Source organism: Schistocerca nitens, chromosome 6 (assembly GCF_023898315.1).
Source record: "Schistocerca nitens isolate TAMUIC-IGC-003100 chromosome 6, iqSchNite1.1, whole genome shotgun sequence".
NCBI lineage: Eukaryota > Metazoa > Arthropoda > Insecta > Orthoptera > Acrididae > Schistocerca > Schistocerca nitens.
In genome coordinates, this window is record NC_064619.1 from 251,433,544 (window position 1) to 251,453,018 (window position 19,475).

Genomic DNA, 19,475 nt, shown 5'->3' on the forward strand with positions numbered 1-19,475 from the left:
AACATCAAGAAAATAATGAAATTTGTAATGAAACAATTCATGGCACCTATAACCAATGATGCATCTGATAGTCTCCTCAGTTTGCTGCTGGATTCTGAAGTCAACATGTCTCAATGTTTTGGCAGTTCATTTGTCCACCATTTTCAGGGGAGAGACTACTACTGAGTTTCACTGAAAACTGATGACACGACAGGAAACAAAAGTGGCATCTCGCTTTAAGATAGTGGACTGATGCTTTGCCAAATTATTGCTTCATGTTGATTTTATGATTCGGCCTCAAACCCAAGGAAACCACCAAGAATTACTATGCCAGGAAAGCCTAAGCAGTCACAATAACGTCTAATCAGCTTCACTGTTTGTTCATGAATTTCTACCCCGAAACAAGGCTTTTGATGCCTCAGTTTCCCACATTCACGAGAATCCCCCTTGAACCATCTTCCTATACCAAAAATTGAAATTTTGAAAGAAAGACTTTTTGCCAGATAAAGACATAATCACTTAAGATGCTAAAGTCATACTGAAAACAGAATTTTAGATTATTTCAGATAGAAACATGTCCTTTTTATTTGTATGAACATAGTTAATAACTTCTTTCTCCTTTTACTTAAGAAGATATGAAACCAGCAGTACTGTGTTCACTACGATGTTCATGAATTGACTAAGCTGTGGCATCAGAAGAGGAGCAGATGACACAATAACTGATTCTGATCATGTAGGCGTATTGAATTCAGCCACAACAATTGAACAGCATCTTAACATGAAGATTAAGAAACAAATGAAAAAGATTGAAGTAAATATTAAAAGTTTCTGGTGAATTCCTTGACGTTTCTGGATGATCGCAACATGTTGCCATGATATTTTGGTTCCTAACAACTCACTTTCAGCTGAGTTTTAAACTGGAGATTGCTTTCCATATCACTAAAAATGAAATGATCATCTGGCATTGTTGGCCGGAAGGCCCCATGCGGGGAAGTTCGGCAGCTGTATTGCAAGTCCTTTTTAGTTGACGCCACTTCGGCGAGCGAGTCAATGATGATGAAATGATGAAGAACACACAATACCCAGTGATCACAAGGCAGAGAAAATCCCTGACCCCGCCGGGAATCGAACCCGGGACCCCGTGCGCCAGAAGCGAGAACGCTACCGCATACCAAAAGTTGGTGCAATGGTATACGCACATAGGTCTTGGTTGCATGCCTGTCCTCTGTCAAGTTTAGTGCCCTCTGTTTGATGTCTCCAACTGTGGCACACAGATGCATGCGTAAGGTGATATTGCATGAACACCCTATGTTGAATTTTGGGTCCATTGGAGTCAAAATCTAGTTGTCAAAGTAATATAATTATGTAGAATTTGTTTCTTTCACTAAAGGGTATTACCACAAAAATTGTACTCAGAGTACTGACTTCAGTAAGTGGTGACCATCTTCAACAGTTTAAAATGAACAGTAACATAGTAAATGGAATACGTGTTGAACAGATGAAAAATGGCCACCACTGACAGAAATAGATAGTCTGAGGACTACTTTTGTGAGTGTAGACTGGAATAAAACAAACAAATTCTACACTTTCTGGATCACTATTTTTATGCATGACAGTGTCGTAGTTTGCGAGGTGATTAAGTGCTGCTAGACATGGCATTCTGCATAAAATTTTGTTTTAATGAGGACTGTAATTTCTTCACTGAGTCCCATGCCTTATTAAGTTGAAATCCACCATCACATTTAATAAGATATACAGCCAAATGCATTTCCAAAAATTCCTCAATAATAGGGTATTTGACTATTTTCTGGAAACTGTCATAAGTTGTTAATTATATCATTTCATCCTCATGAATTTCAGTGTTCATATTAAAAAAAGCTTTTGATGATGAGTGGATTCTCTTAATGCTGACATGGCCTTGAGATAATCACATGATTCTAATATGGAGGCAAGGAGGTTCTCTCTTCACATCGTTTATTTCAATAAAACAACAGAGTTCATTAACTCTATTCATGAAACAATGGTTAACACCATATGTCATATCCAGTCACCAGATTCAATCACCCACAAATTACAAATACAGAATTTTTGTTCATTACAGTTTAGTGTGCTATATAATCAAACTATTTAAATGTCAGCTTACATGCTGATACAATGGCTGATAAAGAAAATAATATCATATGACTGTTGCTATTTGTACTGGATAAAATAAATTTCAATATTCTCAACATAACATCTGGCTCAGCTCAAGTTGCAAAATCCCCCCCCCCCCCCCCCCTCTTCCTACCATAATCAGTTTTTACAACTATCAAAGCTACCATTGTGTGTGAAAAAGTCAAGCTGCACAGTAGTTTGGACCAAACTGTAAAACACAGGGTCCCCAAAATTGGTTTGGTGACACAAACCTCTTATCAAAGTACTCCAAATAATGACATATCCTATTGGACCATGCCTACAAAAGCACAGTGGACGCCAAAACAATCTTTGACCACACAACTGCTCTACTTACATCCAATATGAATTGTTTACCTTTCTACATGATTGAGACACTGTACTCCATCTTGCCCTCCAACTGCATACAAAAAGCCATCCAGTACTGCCACTCCTACACTTGTGCGACACGATGTTGTAGGTGCCACATCACAAGACCACTGATTTGTCTGGGGGTCATATCTGCAAGATAATCAACTATTTATAAGAGATAACATCTATATAACTATTATACAGACAAAATAAGAAAGGACGACTCTGCTGAAAATCTTCTCATCAATAACATCAATAAATCAATCACTATCTAGCTTTCAAATTAACTTTACTAGCCAACTGCCTTTACATGTTATTCATAACACACAGTGTCTCCAGCCATATCCATAAAAATACTACTTTATTTATCCTTCCACCTTATACATCGTGATAGATTTTACAAGCTTTTGTTTTTTAATAAGTCTTGGGCATGGTGATGCCACCTGTAAAAAAATTAGACTTTTATATCTAATTAGCAAATAACATAAGAACTGTACACGTTTTACAGTTTGCATAAAAATAAACACTTACAAAGGCCATTATTTAACAATATCAAGATTTCACACATCATCACTGTTCATCACATGTATGACACAGAGATGAATCATATCTATTAATAAAACATTGCATATGCAACAATCATATCAATAATGTGAAAGAGTCTGCTTCCAATCTGTCAGCACATGTGTGATTTGCATTTCTTGCTCACCCTAACAGGTGCACGAGGATACAAGAAATGCATCCTGCAATAAATTGTGAATGGCACATTAAATAAGAATGATTTAGAAATTACGAGCAAGTGATAGTATACTACAGAATGGGCCGAGTCTACTATACTCTTCTCCAATACAGAATGATGCAGAATTTGAAGATGGATGAGACAAAGAATGAAACTGTCAAAGAAGAATAAAGTAAATTTTCAAGGTAAATAGTGATTCAAAACAAATTACAAACACCAAAAAGCCCTCTCTCACTATCTCCTCACTCATGTTATCACACAAAGATAGTAACACACATACCTCTTCCCAAAATTCAGAAGACCTTATTAATAATTTTGCAGATTGGCTGTAATGCACCTACCCTGAAAATGAATAAATGCCCCATGCTGCATCATCTCAAGCTTCTAACACTCTTTCACATACTCCTCACCAGCCACAGAAAAACAGCCTTCCTTATAATACAGCATCAACTTGGAAAGGAAAAAATGTATCATGTCTTTGTCAGGGCTTTGACTACCTTCATTCATGCACCAAAATAAGAACCATTTACTCAAAATTCTTTCTATTCCCCCCCACAAATGGTATGCTACTATCCACCCATCCTATGACATATCCTCATGCATCCTTAGGTTTTCTCTGACCCCAATTTCTTGAATCAAATTGTAGTGAAAGACTTGCAAGGTATGGCTCCTGCAGTCATTCATCATCTCTCCTTTCTGACCAATCTCCACCAAACTCTGTACCATAAAAAGCAGAGTTTCTTGAGAAACAAGCCACATCATACCAACTTAGTTACAACCACCACTCGGCATTCTAAAAGGGTCTGGTAACTAATCATCTGTATGAACAACTGTGGCAAAAAGTGATGAATGATAGATTTGACCACATAGTTAAAAAACGCATGGGTCAATGTGACATGACAGACTGAAATGAGCTCTGATGTAGACTATTTTGGTTTGAGCACTTGGTCACTTGTCTGCACACTTCTGACAGGAGGGTGGGAGGAGTGGCACTGGAGTGTGGTGGTAGTGGCAGAACCCACATGCTTCCGTCAGATTTGCTAATGCCTACACATGGCGTTGTGACTGTCATTACTGGTTCACACGCAGTGATCTTGCTACATATTTACTCACATGGAATGTGAAACACTAAATGTACAGCAAAGCACGATATAAAACATTAAAGAGTTCAATGAGAGAATTATTTTGATGTATAGATGGACTATGGAAGAGAAGGGTGCAATCAATTAATCACTAGGAAAAGCAGTCTGTGGCAACACTTTGTAATAACTAGAAAAACATTTATACATACACATTTACATATACAAGTTGAAACCTCCTGGTAAATTAAATTGTGTGCCAGACTGGTATTTAATTGCAGGACCTTTGCTTTTTGCAGACACATTCTCTCCAGCATCTCCCTATTACCTTCCAAACTTCACTGAAGTTATCTTGCATACCTTGCAAGACTACCACTCCTGGAAGAAAGGATACTGCAGAAACATGGCTTAACCACAGCCAAGGTGATTGTCCCCAGAATGATTTTTCATTCTGAGATCCGGTCTGCCACAGCTTTAATCTGACAAAGTTTCAAATCAGAGCACACATTACTGCAGAGAGAAAATTCGTCCTGGCGACAAATTGCTTATCAAATTAAGAGAAAATTGGGGTGCCATCTATAAAAGCTGCAGCTTTCCTGGCCTCTGGACAGCATGCTGGACATTTTAGTTCAGTTATGTCATTTTCTATAGATCATTTTCCCCGATTATTTTATCGATATGATGTCTAACAAGTCAGATTACAAGATGTACAGGGTGGTCCATTGATAGTGACCGGGCCAAAATATCTCACAAAATAAGCAACAAATGAAAAAACTACATAGAACGAAACTTGTCTAGCTTGAAGGGGGAAACCAGATGGCACTATGGTTGGCCCGCTAGATGACGCTGCCATAGGTCAAATGGATATCAACTGCGTTTTTTAAAATAGGAACCCCCATTTTTTATTACATATTCGTGTAGTACGTAAAGAAATATGAATGTTTTAGTTGGACCACTTTTTTCACTTTTTGATAGATGGCGCTGTAATAGTCACAAGTGTATAACTACATGGTATCATGTAACATTCCCCCAGTGGGCCAGCCGGGGTGGCCGAGTGGTTCTAGGCGCTACAGTCTGGAACCGAGTGATTGCTATGGTCGCAGGTTCGAATCCTGCTTCAGGCATGGATGTGTGTGATGTCCTTAAGTTAGTTAGGTTTAAGTAGTTCTATGTCCTAGGGGACTGATGACCTCAGAAGTTAAGTCCCATAGTGCTCAGAACCATTTGAACCATTTTTTGAATCGCCAGTGCGGACATAATTTGCTTTGTGATACATTACCCGTGTTAAAATGGACCGTTTACCAATTGCGGAAAAGGTCCATATTGAGTTGATGTATGGCTATTGTGATCAAAATGCCCAACAGGCGTGTGCTATGTATGCTGCTCGGTATCCTGGACGAAATCATCCAAGTGTCGGACCGTTCGCCGGATAGTTACGTTATTTAAGGAAACACGAAGTGTTCAGCCACATGTGAAACGTCAACCACGACCTGCAACAAATGATGATGCCCAAGTAGGTGTTTTAGCTGCTGTCGTGACTAATCCACACATCAGTAGCAGACAAACTGCACGAGAATTGGGAATCTCAAAAACGTCTGTGTTGAGAATGCTACATCAACATCGATTGCACCCGTACCATATTTCTATGCACCAAGAATTGCATGGCGGTGACTTTGAATGTCGTGTACAGTTCTGCCACTGGGCACAAAAGAAATTACGGGACGATGACAGATTTTTTGCATGCGTTCTATTTAGCGACGAAGTGTCGTTCACCAAAAGCGGTAACATAAACCGGCATAATATGCACTATTGGGCAACGGAAAATCCATGATGGCTGCGACAAGTGGAACATCAGCGACCTTGGCGGGTTAATGTATGCTGCGGCATTATGGGAGGAAGGATAATTGGCCCCCATTTTATCGATGGCAGTCTAAATGGTGCAATGTATGCTGATTTCCTACGTAATGTTCCACCAATGTTACTACAAGATGTTTCACTGCATGACAGAATGGCGATGTACTTCCAACATGATGGATGTCCGGCACATAGCTCGCGTGTGGTTGAAGCGGTATTGAATAGCATATTTCATGACAGGTGGATTGGTCGTCGAAGCACCATACCATGTCCCGCACGTTCACCGGATCTGACACGCCCGGTTTTCTTTCTGTGGGGAAAGTTGAAGGATATCTGCTATCGTGATCCACCGACAACGCCTGACAACATGTGTCAGCACATTGTCAATGCATGTGCGAACATTACAGAAGAAGAACTACTCGCTGTTTAGAGGAATGTCGTTACCAGTATTGCCAAATTCATTTATTGCATTAATGTGGTATTTACAGGTAATCACGTTGTAACAGCATGCGTTCTCAGAAATGATAGGTTCACAAAGGTACATGCATCACACTGGAACAACCGAAATAAAATGTTCAAACGTACCTACATTCTGTATTTTAATTTAAAATACCTACCTGTTACTAACAGTTCGGCTAAAATTGTGAGCCATATGTTTGTGACTATTACAGCGCCATCTATCACAAAGCGAAATAAGGGATCCAACTAAAACATTCATATTTCTTTACGTACTACACGAATATGTAATAAAAATGGGGGTTCCTATTTTTAAAAATGCAGTTGATATCCATTTGACCTATGACAGCGCCATCTCGTGGGCCAACCGTAGTGCCATCTGGTTTCCCCCTTCAAGCTAGACAAGTTTTGTTCTTTGTAGTTTTTTCGTTTGACGCTTATTTCGTGAGATATTTGGCCCGGTCACAATCAATGGACCACCCTGTATATACACACATGAATAGTGCTAATATTAATATTACTGAAATTTTTAGTTCTATACATGCAACTACATTTAGAGGTACATTTTTTTACCATTTCTGAAACAGAAACTCATCCATGGAGTAGAAGGAGTTATCCAAAAGAAATGATTTTAAGCTAGATTTAAAACTTGATCTGCTACCTGCCAGACAATGTTGTTGGGCAAATGATCAAAGATTTTTGTTTGCTGATTAATCTACTCCTTTTTGAGCAACTGACAGCTTCAATAACGGACAGGAAAGGTCATTTTTCCCTTTAGTGTTGTACGTATGAACATCACTGTTCTTCGCGAATTGAGATGGATTATTTGTAATGAATTTCATTAGAGAATATATGTATGTACACAACATTATTTGTGCTATTCAGCACAACTTTTTGCTTTTGGTTCGTTAAGTATGATTCAAACCAGCTGTATGTATAGCCTTCAATTCCATAAAACCTGAGTTTTTCTAAGAGTGTGACATGATCCACACAGTCAAATGCCTTGGAGAGATCACAAAAAATACCAACTGGTGATAATTTGTTATTTAGGGCTTGTACTATTTGATGGGTAAATGTGTAGATAGCATTCTCAGTCGAGTAACCCTTCCGGAATCCGAACTGTGGCATGCTGAGTAAATTATTTTCACTTAAATGTGAGACTACTCTTGAATACACAACTTTTTCGAATATTTTAGAAAATGAAGTCAGCAATGAGACTGGTCTATAATTATTTAAGTCACTCTTGTCCCCTTTCTTATGAAGAGGTTTGACAATTGTGTATTTCAATCTGTCTGGAAAAATTCCGTGGTGGGGATGCTTGCATGCCTCAGCGATACAGACAGCCGTACTTTCTATAGGTGCAAGCACATTGGAGGGGTATCTGATGAGATGCCAGACACACGTGTGGTTCCTGAAAAGTGGCAGCAGCCTTTTCAGTAGTTGCAGGGGCAACAATCTGGATGATTGACTGATCTGGCCTTGTAACATTAACCAAAATGGCTTTGCTGTGCTGGTACTGTGAACAGCTGAAAACAAGGGGAAACAACAGCAATAATTTTTCCCGAGGGTAAGCAGCTTTACTCTAAGGTTAAATGACGATGGCGTCCTCTTGGGTAAAGTATTCCGGAGGTAAAATAGCCCCCCCCAATCGGATCTCCAGGCAGGGACTACTCAGGAGGATGTCATTATCAGGAGAAAGAAAACTGGCAGTCTATGGATCAGAGCATGGAATGTCAGATCCCTTAATCCGGCAGATAGGTTAGAAAATTTAAAAAAGGAAATGGATAGGTTAAAGTTAGATATACCAGGTGTACCGGTATGAAATGAGCGTCAAGATACAAATGTGTCAATAGGGAACATTTGTTGTGAACGAGCCTTAATTTTATTTGTTTGGTTGGTACGACATCTGTCAAATATATTTAGTATACATCAAGTCATGGAACAAACATCATCATATGTTTTCATCATGCTAACAATGTCGAATTTTGTACCAGAAAGTGATGATTTGCGGAAAGCATTAATTTTTTGTTTTTATTTGAAAAAAAAGTGCTGCAGAGTCGCATCGAATGCTTGTCGAGGCATATGGTGATCATGCTCTATCAGAAGCAACATGCAAAAGATGGTTTCAACAGTTCAGAAATAATGATTTTTATGTAAGAAATGAAGAACACGGAAGACCACCAAAAAAGTTCGAAGACGCCGAATTGCAAGCAATATTGGATGAAGATGATACTTTGAGTCAGAAGAAGCAAATGGCAGCAAAGCTAAATGTTGCACAACAAACAATTTCTGAGCGTTTGAAAACTATGGGAAAGATACAAAAGTGTGGAAAATGGGTGCCACATGAATTGAATGAAAGACAGATGGAAAACCAAAAACCCATTTGTCAAATTTTGCATCGAATTGTTACTGGCAATGAAAAATGGATTTATTTTAAGAATCCTAAACAGGAAAAATCATGGGTCAATCTGGGACAACCATCAACATCAACTGCAAAACCAGATTGATTCGGCAAGAAGACAATGCTCTGTGTTTGGTGGGATCAGAAAGGTACGGTGTATCATGAGCTTCTAAAACCCGGTGAAACTGTGAATACTAATCACTACAGATGACAAATGATCAGTTTGAACTCTGCATTGACCGAAAAAAGACCAGAATGGGTCAGAAGACATGGCAAAGTAATTTTTACACGACAATGCACCTGCACACAAAGCAAAACTGGTTCAGGATACAATCAAAACACTTGGCTGGGAGCTGTTACCCCACTCGGCGTATTCATCAGACTTGGCCCCTTCCAACAACCATTTGTTTTCATCAATGGAACACGCATTGGCTGAGGAACACTTCGATTCCTATGAAGAAGTCGAAAATAGGGTGTCTGATTGGTTTGCTTCAAAAGACGAACATTTCTATTGCCGTGGTGTCCACAAATTGCCAGAAAGGTTGTCAAAATGTATAGAAAGCATTGGTCAGTACTTTGAATAAAATGTTTTTACTTTTCAATTCAAAATTAGTGTTTCATTAAAAAAACAACCCACACGCTCATTTCATTTCATACCGGTACACCTGGTAGTGGGAATTAGTGAAGTTCGGTGGCAGGAGGAACAGCACTTCTGGTCAGGTGAATACAGAGCTACAAATAGAAAATCAAATAGGGGTAATGAAGGAGTGGGTTTAATAACAGAAAAAAAAAAAAAAAAAAAATTAAAGAATAAAAAAAAATAGGAGTGCGGGTAAGCTACTACGGACAGTATAGCGAATACATTACTGTAGCGAAGAGACACACAAAGCCCATGCCTACCAAGGTAGTACAAGTTTATTTGCCAACTAGCTCTGCAGATGATGAAGAGATTGAAGAACTGTATGATGCAATAAAAGAAATTATTCAGATAGTGAAAGGAGATGAAAATTTAATAGTCATGGGGGACTGGAATTTGATTGTAGGAAAAGGAAGAGAAGGAAAAGTAGTAGGTGAATATGGAATGGCAGTAAGGAATGAAAAAGGAATATGCATGGTAGAATTTTGTGCAGAGCATAACTTAATCATAGCCAACACTTGGTTTAAGAATCATGAAAGAAGGTTGTATGCATGGAAGATGTTCCAGGTTTCAGATAGATTTATATAATGGTAAGACAAAGATTTCGTAACCAGGTTTTACATTGAAAGACATTTCCAGGGGCAGATGTGGAATCTGACGAAAATTTATTGGTTATGAACTGTAGATTGAAACTGACGAAACTGCAAAAAGGTGGGAAGTTAAGGAGATGGGACCTTGATGAAGTGAAAAAACCAGATGTTGTAGAGAGTTTCAGAGAGAGACACTAGGGAATGCTTGACAAGAACATTTGAGTGTGGTTTCAGCTCTCTGAGACTGCAGACGTGTGTGCAAGTTAAGTTTACGTGTGTGTGTGTGTGTGTACTGCTGACAAAGGCCTTAATGGCCAAAAGCTTTAATTGTGTGAATCTTTTTGTTGTGCCTATCACGACTCAGCATCTCCGCTATATGGTGAGTAGCAACTTTCCTTCTCTGGTATTGTGACAAAGAATGGGAAAGAAACACATTAGAAGAAGAATGGGCAGCTTTGAGAGTTGAAATAGTGAAAGCAGCAGGGGATCATATAGGTAAAAAGACAAGGGGTAGTATAAATCTTTCGGTAACTTTAATGGATGAAAGGAGAAAATGTAAAAATGCAGTAAATGCAGTAGGTTAAAAGGAATACAAACGTTTCAAAAATGAGGTCGATAGGAAGTGCAAAATGGCTAAGCAGGGATGGTTAGAGGACAAATGTAAGAATGTAGAGGCATGTATCACTTGCAGTAAGATACATACTGCCTACAGGAAAATTAGAGAGACCTTTGGAGAAAAGAAAACTACCTGTATGAATACCAAAAGCTCAGACGGAAAACCAGTTTTAGCACAGAAGGGAAAGCAGAATGATGGAAGGAGTACATAGAGGGTCTATACAACGGCAATTTACTTGAGGGTAATATTATGGAAATGGAAGAGAATGTGGATGAACATGAAATGGGAGATATGATAGTGCATGAAGAATTTGACAGAGCACTGAAAGACCTGAATCAAAATGAGGCCTCGGGAGTAGACAACATTCCATCAGAACTACTGATAGCCTTGGGAGAGCCAGCCCTGACAAAACTCTACCACCTGATGAGTAAGATGTATGAGACAGGCGAAATACTCTCAGACTTTAAGAAGAACATAATAATTCCAATCCCAAAGAAAGCAGGTGTTGAAAGGCTTGAAAATTACTGAACTATCAGTTTAATAAATCGCGGCTGCAAAATACTAACACGAATTATTTACAGAAGCATGGAACTGGTAGAGGCCAACCTCGGGGAAGATCAATTTGGATTCCGTAGAAATGTTGGAACACGTGAAGCAATACTGACCCTACGAGTTACCTTAAAAGATAGATTAAGGAAAGGCAAACCTACATTTCTAACATTTGTAGACTTGGAGAAAGCTTTTGACAATGTTGATTGGAATACTCTCTTTCAAATTCTGAAGGTGGCACGGGTAAAACACAGGGAGCAAAATGCTATTTACAACTTGTTCAGAAACTAGATGGCAGTTATAAGAGTTGGGCATGAAGGGGAAGAAGTGGTTGGTAAGGGAGTGACACAGGTTGTAGCCTATCCCCAATGTTATTCAATGTGCATATTGAGCAAGCAGTAAAGGAAACAAAAGAAAAATTTGGAGTAGGAATTAAAACCCATGGAGAAGAAATAAAAACCTTGAGGTTTGCCAATGACATCGTAATTCTGCCAGAGACAGCAAAGGACCTGGAAGAGCAGTTGAATGGAATGGACAGTGTCTTGAGAGGAGGATATAAGATGAACATCAACAAAAGCAAAACGAGGATAATGGAATGTAGTCGATTTAAATTACGCGATGCTGAGGGAATTAGATTAGAAAAGGAAACACTTAAAGTAGTAAAGGAGTTTTGCTGTTTGGGGAGCAAAATAACTGGTGATGGTTGAAATGGCAAGGAAAGTGTTTATGGAAAGGAGAAATTTGTAAACATCGAGGGTAGATTTAAGTGTCAGTAACTTTTTTTCTGAAAGTATTTGTATGAAGTGTAGCCATATATGGAAGTGAAACATGGATGATAAATAGCTTAGACAAGAAGAGAATCACACTTTCGATATGTGGTGCTACAGAAGAATGCTGTAAGATTAGATGGGTAAATCATGTAACTAACAAGGAGGTACTGACTAGAATTGGGGAGAAGAGAAATTTGTGGCACAACTTGACTAAAAGAGGGGATCCACTGGTAGACATGTTCTGACGCATCAAGAGATCACCAGTTTAGTATTGGAGGGAAGCATGGAGGGTGATCTAGAAGGATGTAGGTTGCAGTAGTTACACGAAGATGAGGAAGCTTACAAGGATAGAGTAGCATGGAGAGCCGCACCAAACCAATCTCTGGACTGAAGACCACAACAACAACAACAACAACAACAACAACAACAACAAGCGCCTTGACACATTCTGGAACACGAGTCCTCAGAATTAATATGGCTCTCCATGATGATGCACAATGCCTATCTTGTAACATCTCCTACTGTAGCTTGTACAGCATCTCTATGACACTCTCATTCTGACTAAAAAGAAAACCATGAATCATGCAGCTCGTAACATGGCAGACTAGGAAAGCACAAATCGAAATTATCGATATGAGGACTAATAAGTAACACAATCCTATAGTCTAATATTTTTTGTGTACACTTTCAGAGACTGCTAATTTGTCAATTTCTATTTCCACTCGGTTGTGAACTTCATATCTGTCTTAGAGTCATGTATTTTTAATTTTTCATGTTTAATTCATTTCTCTGATGTAGATTTACTTTCTTTAGAACATTCTGGAAAGATAATCCTATCATCAGTTTCTGGGATTGGGTATTATTTGTTTACCTCAAGAGGATTGTATACATCAAAACCCAGAACACCACAGACACTGAAAATATATCAGCAACATAAAACTTACAGTAATTAACATGTAATTGAAATATTGAGTAAAGACATTGTTTAAAGACACTATCTCATTCTTTTTCACATCAAAAATTTTATTTATTCTGAACTGTAATATGTCAGAAGATTTTTTTCTGATTTTCAATATTACACAATATATCAAACTTTTTACAGAAACATCTGTTTTCAACTGTAACTTAATTTAGGCAACTGTTTCAATAATAATCTCTAAGAATTTTGATTATTAAAAAGTTACTAAGTATTGTGTGGCAGAGACCACGTAGGGCAGGCTTAGAGAGTAGTATAACTTTGTTTAAAACTTGGAAATTATAAAGTAATGAAGTCAGTGCAACATGTTTGTTATCAAGATCATGCATTTATTTGGAGTGAATGAAATATGCTGATGAATTACTGACAATCAACAACAATGCCAGGAAAGAAACTTTAGCCCCCCAAGTTATGTAAAATTGTTACAAAATACCAGTTCCAACTCTTTGTTACCATCTGATGGTGATAACTCTCAGTGATGCACATCAGCCTGTTCCGATCAGATCACCTGCCAATAGCTTTTAGCTATTTGGACTATCTGACTTTTCAATGTGTAATCAGCTGCTTACATCAGCAGCTCTTCTTTGACTTTTATTTATCTATCTCTTACTGTTGTTTTGGCCTTAGGGTCAAGGACTGTGGGTTAGCACTGTTACAAACTATTTAATTTAGTAAGCCAAATCTCTACACACCTGAAACCTCTTGCAGGTCATGGCATCCTATACCAGAGAGACCACAAATCAAATGACAAAGGAAAAGAAGTATTAGTGAGAACACAAAAAACTAAGGGAAAACAAAGGCAGGCTTCACAAAAGCTATAATGGGGAAATACACTCCTGGAAATTGAAATAAGAACACCGTGAATTCATTGTCCCAGGAAGGGGAAACTTTATTGACACATTCCTGGGGTCAGATACATCACATGATCACACTGACAGAACCACAGGCACATAGACACAGGCAACAGAGCACGCACAATGTCGGCACTAGTACAGTGTATATCCACCTTTCGCAGCAATGCAGGCTGCTATTCTCCCATGGAGACGATCGTAGAGATGCTGGATGTAGTCCTGTGGAACGGCTTGCCATGCCATTTCCACCTGGCGCCTCAGTTGGACCAGCGTTCGTGCTGGACGTGCAGACCGCGTGAGACGACACTTCATCCAGTCCCAAACATGCTCAATGGGGGACAGATCCGGAGATCTTGCTGGCCAGGGTAGTTGACTTACACCTTCTAGAGCACGTTGGGTGGCACGGGATACATGCGGACGTGCATTGTCCTGTTGGAACAGCAAGTTCCCTTGCCGGTCTAGGAATGGTAGAACGATGGGTTCGATGACGGTTTGGATGTACCGTGCACTATTCAGTGTCCCCTCGACGATCACCAGTGGTGTACGGCCAGTGTAGGAGATCGCTCCCCACACCATGATGCCGGGTGTTGGCCCTGTGTGCCTCGGTCGTATGCAGTCCTGATTGTGGCGCTCACCTGCACGGCGCCAAACACGCATACGACCATCATTGGCACCAAGGCAGAAGTGACTCATCGCTGAAGACGACACGTCTCCATTCGTCCCTCCATTCACGCCTGTCGCGACACCACTGGAGGCGGGCTGCACGATGTTGGGGCGTGAGCGGAAGACGGCCTAACAGTGTGCGGGACCGTAGCCCAGCTTCATGGAGACGGTTGCGAATGGTCCTCGCCGATACCCCAGGAGCAACAGTGTCCCTAATTTGCTGGGAAGGGGCGGTGCGGTCCCCTACGGCACTGCGTAGGATCCTACGGTCTTGGCGTGCATCCGTGCGTCGCTGTGGTCCGGTCCCAGGTCGACGGGCACGTGCACCTTCCGCCGACCACTGGCGACAACATCGATGTACTGTGGAGACCTCACGCCCCACGTGTTGAGCAATTCGGCGGTACGTCCACCCGGCCTCCCGCATGCCCACTATACGCCCTCGCTCAAAGTCCGTCAACTGCACATACGGTTCACGTCCACGCTGTCGCGGCATGCTACCAGTGTTAAAGACTGCGATGGAGCTCCGTATGCCACGGCAAACTGGCTGACACTGACGGCGGCGGTGCACAAATGCTGCGCAGCTAGCGCCATTCGACGGCCAACACCGCGGTTCCTGGTGTGTCCGCTGTGCCGTGTGTGTGATCATTGCTTGTACAGCCCTCTCGCAGTGTCCGGAGCAAGTATGGTGGGTCTGACACACCGGTGTCAATATGTTCTTTTTTCCATTTCCAGGAGTGTAGTTGCAGGAGGGAGGAAATTAGTAACATCCTATCAACAACAAGGTCATTAGAGATGGAGCACAAGCTCGGATCAGGGAAGAATGGAGAAGGAAATCAGCCTTGCCCTTTCACAGGAGCCATCCCGACATTTGCCTTACGTAATTTTGGGAGATCATGGGAAACCTAAATCAGGATGGCCCGACATGGGTTTGAACAATCATCCTCCCAAACGCAAGTGCACTGTGCTAACCACTGCTCTACTTTGCTCATTACTCAATAAATAGCTCCAAATAAGTGGGGGTGGGGGGTTGTTCAACCATAACAAATGATTTTTTAATACCTTCTGGAAATTGGTCAATTACAAAAAAAAAAAAATATATCTGAAGTCCTAGAAGCACAGGATAGGGTGGTACTATTTTAAGACCAAAAAAGGTGAACAACTGCAGCTTGTGGGCAGATGCAGAAGCTGATGTTCATAAACAAAACAGAGCGTAAAATTCTTTTACTGACATTTTACAGTTTTCAATCACATTGATGGTATCAAAACTGAAGGTGTGTTCACAGAAGTTATCTTTAGGTGATCATTTAAAAAGATAGGGAGAAAGGTGGCAGTAAAATGAAGGCAGGCTTTATGAAAATTGTAAGGGTGAAATAGTTCCAGAACAATCTACTAAGGACTTTTGTAACTGTCAGCCAATGTTGGAACAAATTCATACCAACTTCTACACGAAGCTAAATTCACTTGAATACATCAAATATTAACATTCCAAGAACAGCTGAACGAGTCATGAGATATTCCCTGTATGAACATGCATGTAACTACTTTGTGCTATTTTCTCAGTTTACTTTTCGACACAGCTATAGCTTCTCTTACATTCGTTTGGCACTTGACTTTTTAGCTTTTGGATTCCTTTCGATGCAAGCTTTACTCTAACTTGCATTTCCTATAATTCTGTGTATATGTATGAGTCATATATGATATGGTATCTTGCATTATTTTGTAATTTTCAATATTTAATACTGATTTTTACTTATATTGTGATGAGTATTTTTATTGTCTCACTTTGGGTCCTAGTAATGCTCTGCAAGCTCTTTACAATTACATCCAAACTAATGTCCTAGCTAAATGCATTTCCACGCTATACCGATGTATAACTTTACACAGAGATAAAACATAACACTCCTGTTCATGTGTGTACACTGGTACAATCATGTCACAGGCAAAACAAGACAAACAAAGCACAACAAACAGACAGACATGATCTGTCAGATGTGGGCTCAAACACTGTTTACATGTTATTAGTCTCATAGATATTAGTGATTCGAATCTGACAATACTTTGCCACATAAGAAAGTTTGACTGACAAGCAAATATACTTTTCACATCAAAAGGATTAATCCAAAAGCTAGTGAAACTTTCACTCTTGTTTCTGTGCTTGTTGACAACAAGGCTAAGACTACTCAGTGAGTTGTTGACTTTACAATAGTAGAACTTTGTTCACATGATGGTCAGAATGTTCTCATTTGGTAGGATGCTTAGTCAAAACAAGAGAGAGCATTTGAACAACATATTAAAACAACCGAAGACACAGTACTGTTTGATCCAGTAATGTCCATTATTGTTAAGAAAACGTTGTTTGACTTTTAACCATTTTCATTCCAACAAAGTCCTTGGTAAAATAACAGAAATGTCTTACGAATAAAATGGTTATCTGTACAATTGCCAATGGCCCTAAAGACTAATTTTCAGTATGACTCAGTGGATCAAAATAGAATTTTTGGACTCTCAAGGATTTCCTGTTTTGTTTGCATGCACATCATACTACTTATATTGACTGAAATGGGATGACATGGGGACAGAAGGTCTACAAATCTGAACTTGAATTTTTCCAGGGCGAAGTATCTCTTAAGTTATCAAGCCTTTTGTGTCAGTATTTAATTAATTAATATTAACCAAACATCATCTGAAAAGGATATATTACTACTTACCAAATAGAGGAGCTTTGAGTTACAGACAGGCACAGCGGAAAAGACTGCTGGGGCCCAGCATCCAGAAACAGATCATGTGTGTGAGCGTTGTGTGAATGTGTGTGCGCACGCGTATTCTTTTTCGGAAGAATTAATTTTTTGTCTGAAAGCTTGAACATTTAAAAGTCTTTTTCATTGTGCCTGTCCGTGACTCAATGTCGCCTCTAAACGGTAAGTAGCAGTCTGTCCTTTTCATATTATTTTTATATCATCTTCTACCTTCCACTATTAAAATCATCATCTTTTGTACGGAACAAATTACATGCATCGAAGTATTTCAAACTTGCACACAGTCCATGATACTAAAATCACTTTAGAATTCTTTTCTATGAAAATGTCAGAAAGTAGGTTGAGCAGTGCTCTCATATCAGTCTTTGTGTGATTAACTGGTGGAAGCTATCCCCCACAAAATCTACTCTTTCACTGTGAATAAGAGGTGGTTTGGACTGCCAATGAATTCTAGTAGACCCTAATGCTGGGGATAATGTCCAAGAGAAACTAAACACAAAAGCTTGAATCACATCAAGAAAGTCGACAAAATAAATACAAGTAGAATCACGACAAACTTTTACTGTGCAAAAATTTAGGTTATTATGCATAAATGACCTTCTTCCCAATCAAATTGATTAGGAATGAATCAAGTGCTTGCAACTGACCTCAATTTACAAAAAGAGTGAGGAATTCAACAGAATCACATTTTGGTAAACTGGTATGTATCTCATTGCTGCCCATAGCAGCAACACCTTCACCCCATAACAACAGAAACCTGACACCTGTGGCATACGTGAATTCTCTGTATGTCCAATCTCAAGCAAATAAATAGCAGGCTCACTAGAAGATTCTGGCCAAGTAAAGTCTGCAGATCAACAGTCCCCTATGCCGCGCTCTCACCCCTCTATGACATCAAAATCTTAAGTTTTTGACGTCAGGACTGCTAATATCCTCTGATGCAGTTCCTTTTCCATTTCACCTTCAATACACAATAGACCGGTCTGTTGCACTGATTTAAAGGTATTTGACTTTGATAGTTGTAATTCAATATTGTATATCAAATTATCAGCATGAACTTATCTTCGCTTATGAGTTCAATGTTTCTTTTGTTATTGTACTTTAGAATGTTATTGCCATATAATGATGCCATTTTCAAATCAATATTAAAGTACACTTTATATGGGTTTTACATTTGGCTATAATGTAATGTTTCTAGTATGGTCACAAACAGTACAGACAAAATAATCCAGTTTTAGTGATTTTTCCTGTTTTTCCATTTGATTATTTTTGTATTACATGTCTCTTTGTGCGTAATTTTACTAGAAAAAGTGCAATAACTCGAAAGCTAGTGTGAATAATGCTTTCTGTTTTATGTTTCTATGCTTCACACTTCAGCCTCCTATAAATGAATTGTTGCCTTTCCCATATTTTACGTACAGCTTTTGTTTGTTATCAATAAATTTAAAATCACATCAAGCGTAATGTGAAGCTGTGGACCTGTAGATTTGGGCAAACCAGACAAGGTGAACATATTCACGACAGTTGTGGATTTGAGTCTGCTGATAGGGCCTCACCTTTTATAAACAAAACTGCAAAGTACACGAAGGTTTTTGTGTGTGTTAAATGAAGATAGCAAGGAATTTTGGAGAACTATGGTGGGCAAAATAATATTACAATTTGGTTGCCTTAAACAACTAACTTACCTACCTGTTTCTTGGAAAAAGTTGAACATATTCCTTCCATCTGATTGAGACATCACAAAAATTGAGAAATGGCTCTATATTAAACACCAGACCACTGATGAAAATTTTAAAGTATAAAAAGTAGGTTATACTTGTACTGTTAATAAGTAATACAAATGATCTCAAAACATTTCAAGTTATGTTTTATGAAGACAATCTTGACTCACAAGGAAGGAGTGCTTAATAAGTAAACAATATTTTCTTACACAAGAACAAGTTTTGTTTCACACGATAGGTTAAATAGATAAAAATATTGCAAAAATTTGTGGAAAAATTAAAAGAAACAAGTCTCTTCTGATTTAACATTTACAG

At 39.2% G+C, this 19,475-nt stretch overlaps 1 protein-coding gene across 1 annotated transcript in view; it reads right to left on the reverse strand.

The window, feature by feature from the left end:
• The window catches only part of LOC126262372 (kelch-like protein diablo), a 72,857-nt gene that overhangs the window by 17,106 nt on the left and 36,276 nt on the right, over positions 1 to 19,475 (reverse strand). Inside the window, exon 8 of the mRNA XM_049958965.1 lies at positions 2,509 to 2,652. Within this exon, the coding sequence (XP_049814922.1) occupies positions 2,509 to 2,652 (144 nt within the window). The remainder of the gene's footprint in view (positions 1 to 2,508; positions 2,653 to 19,475) is intronic.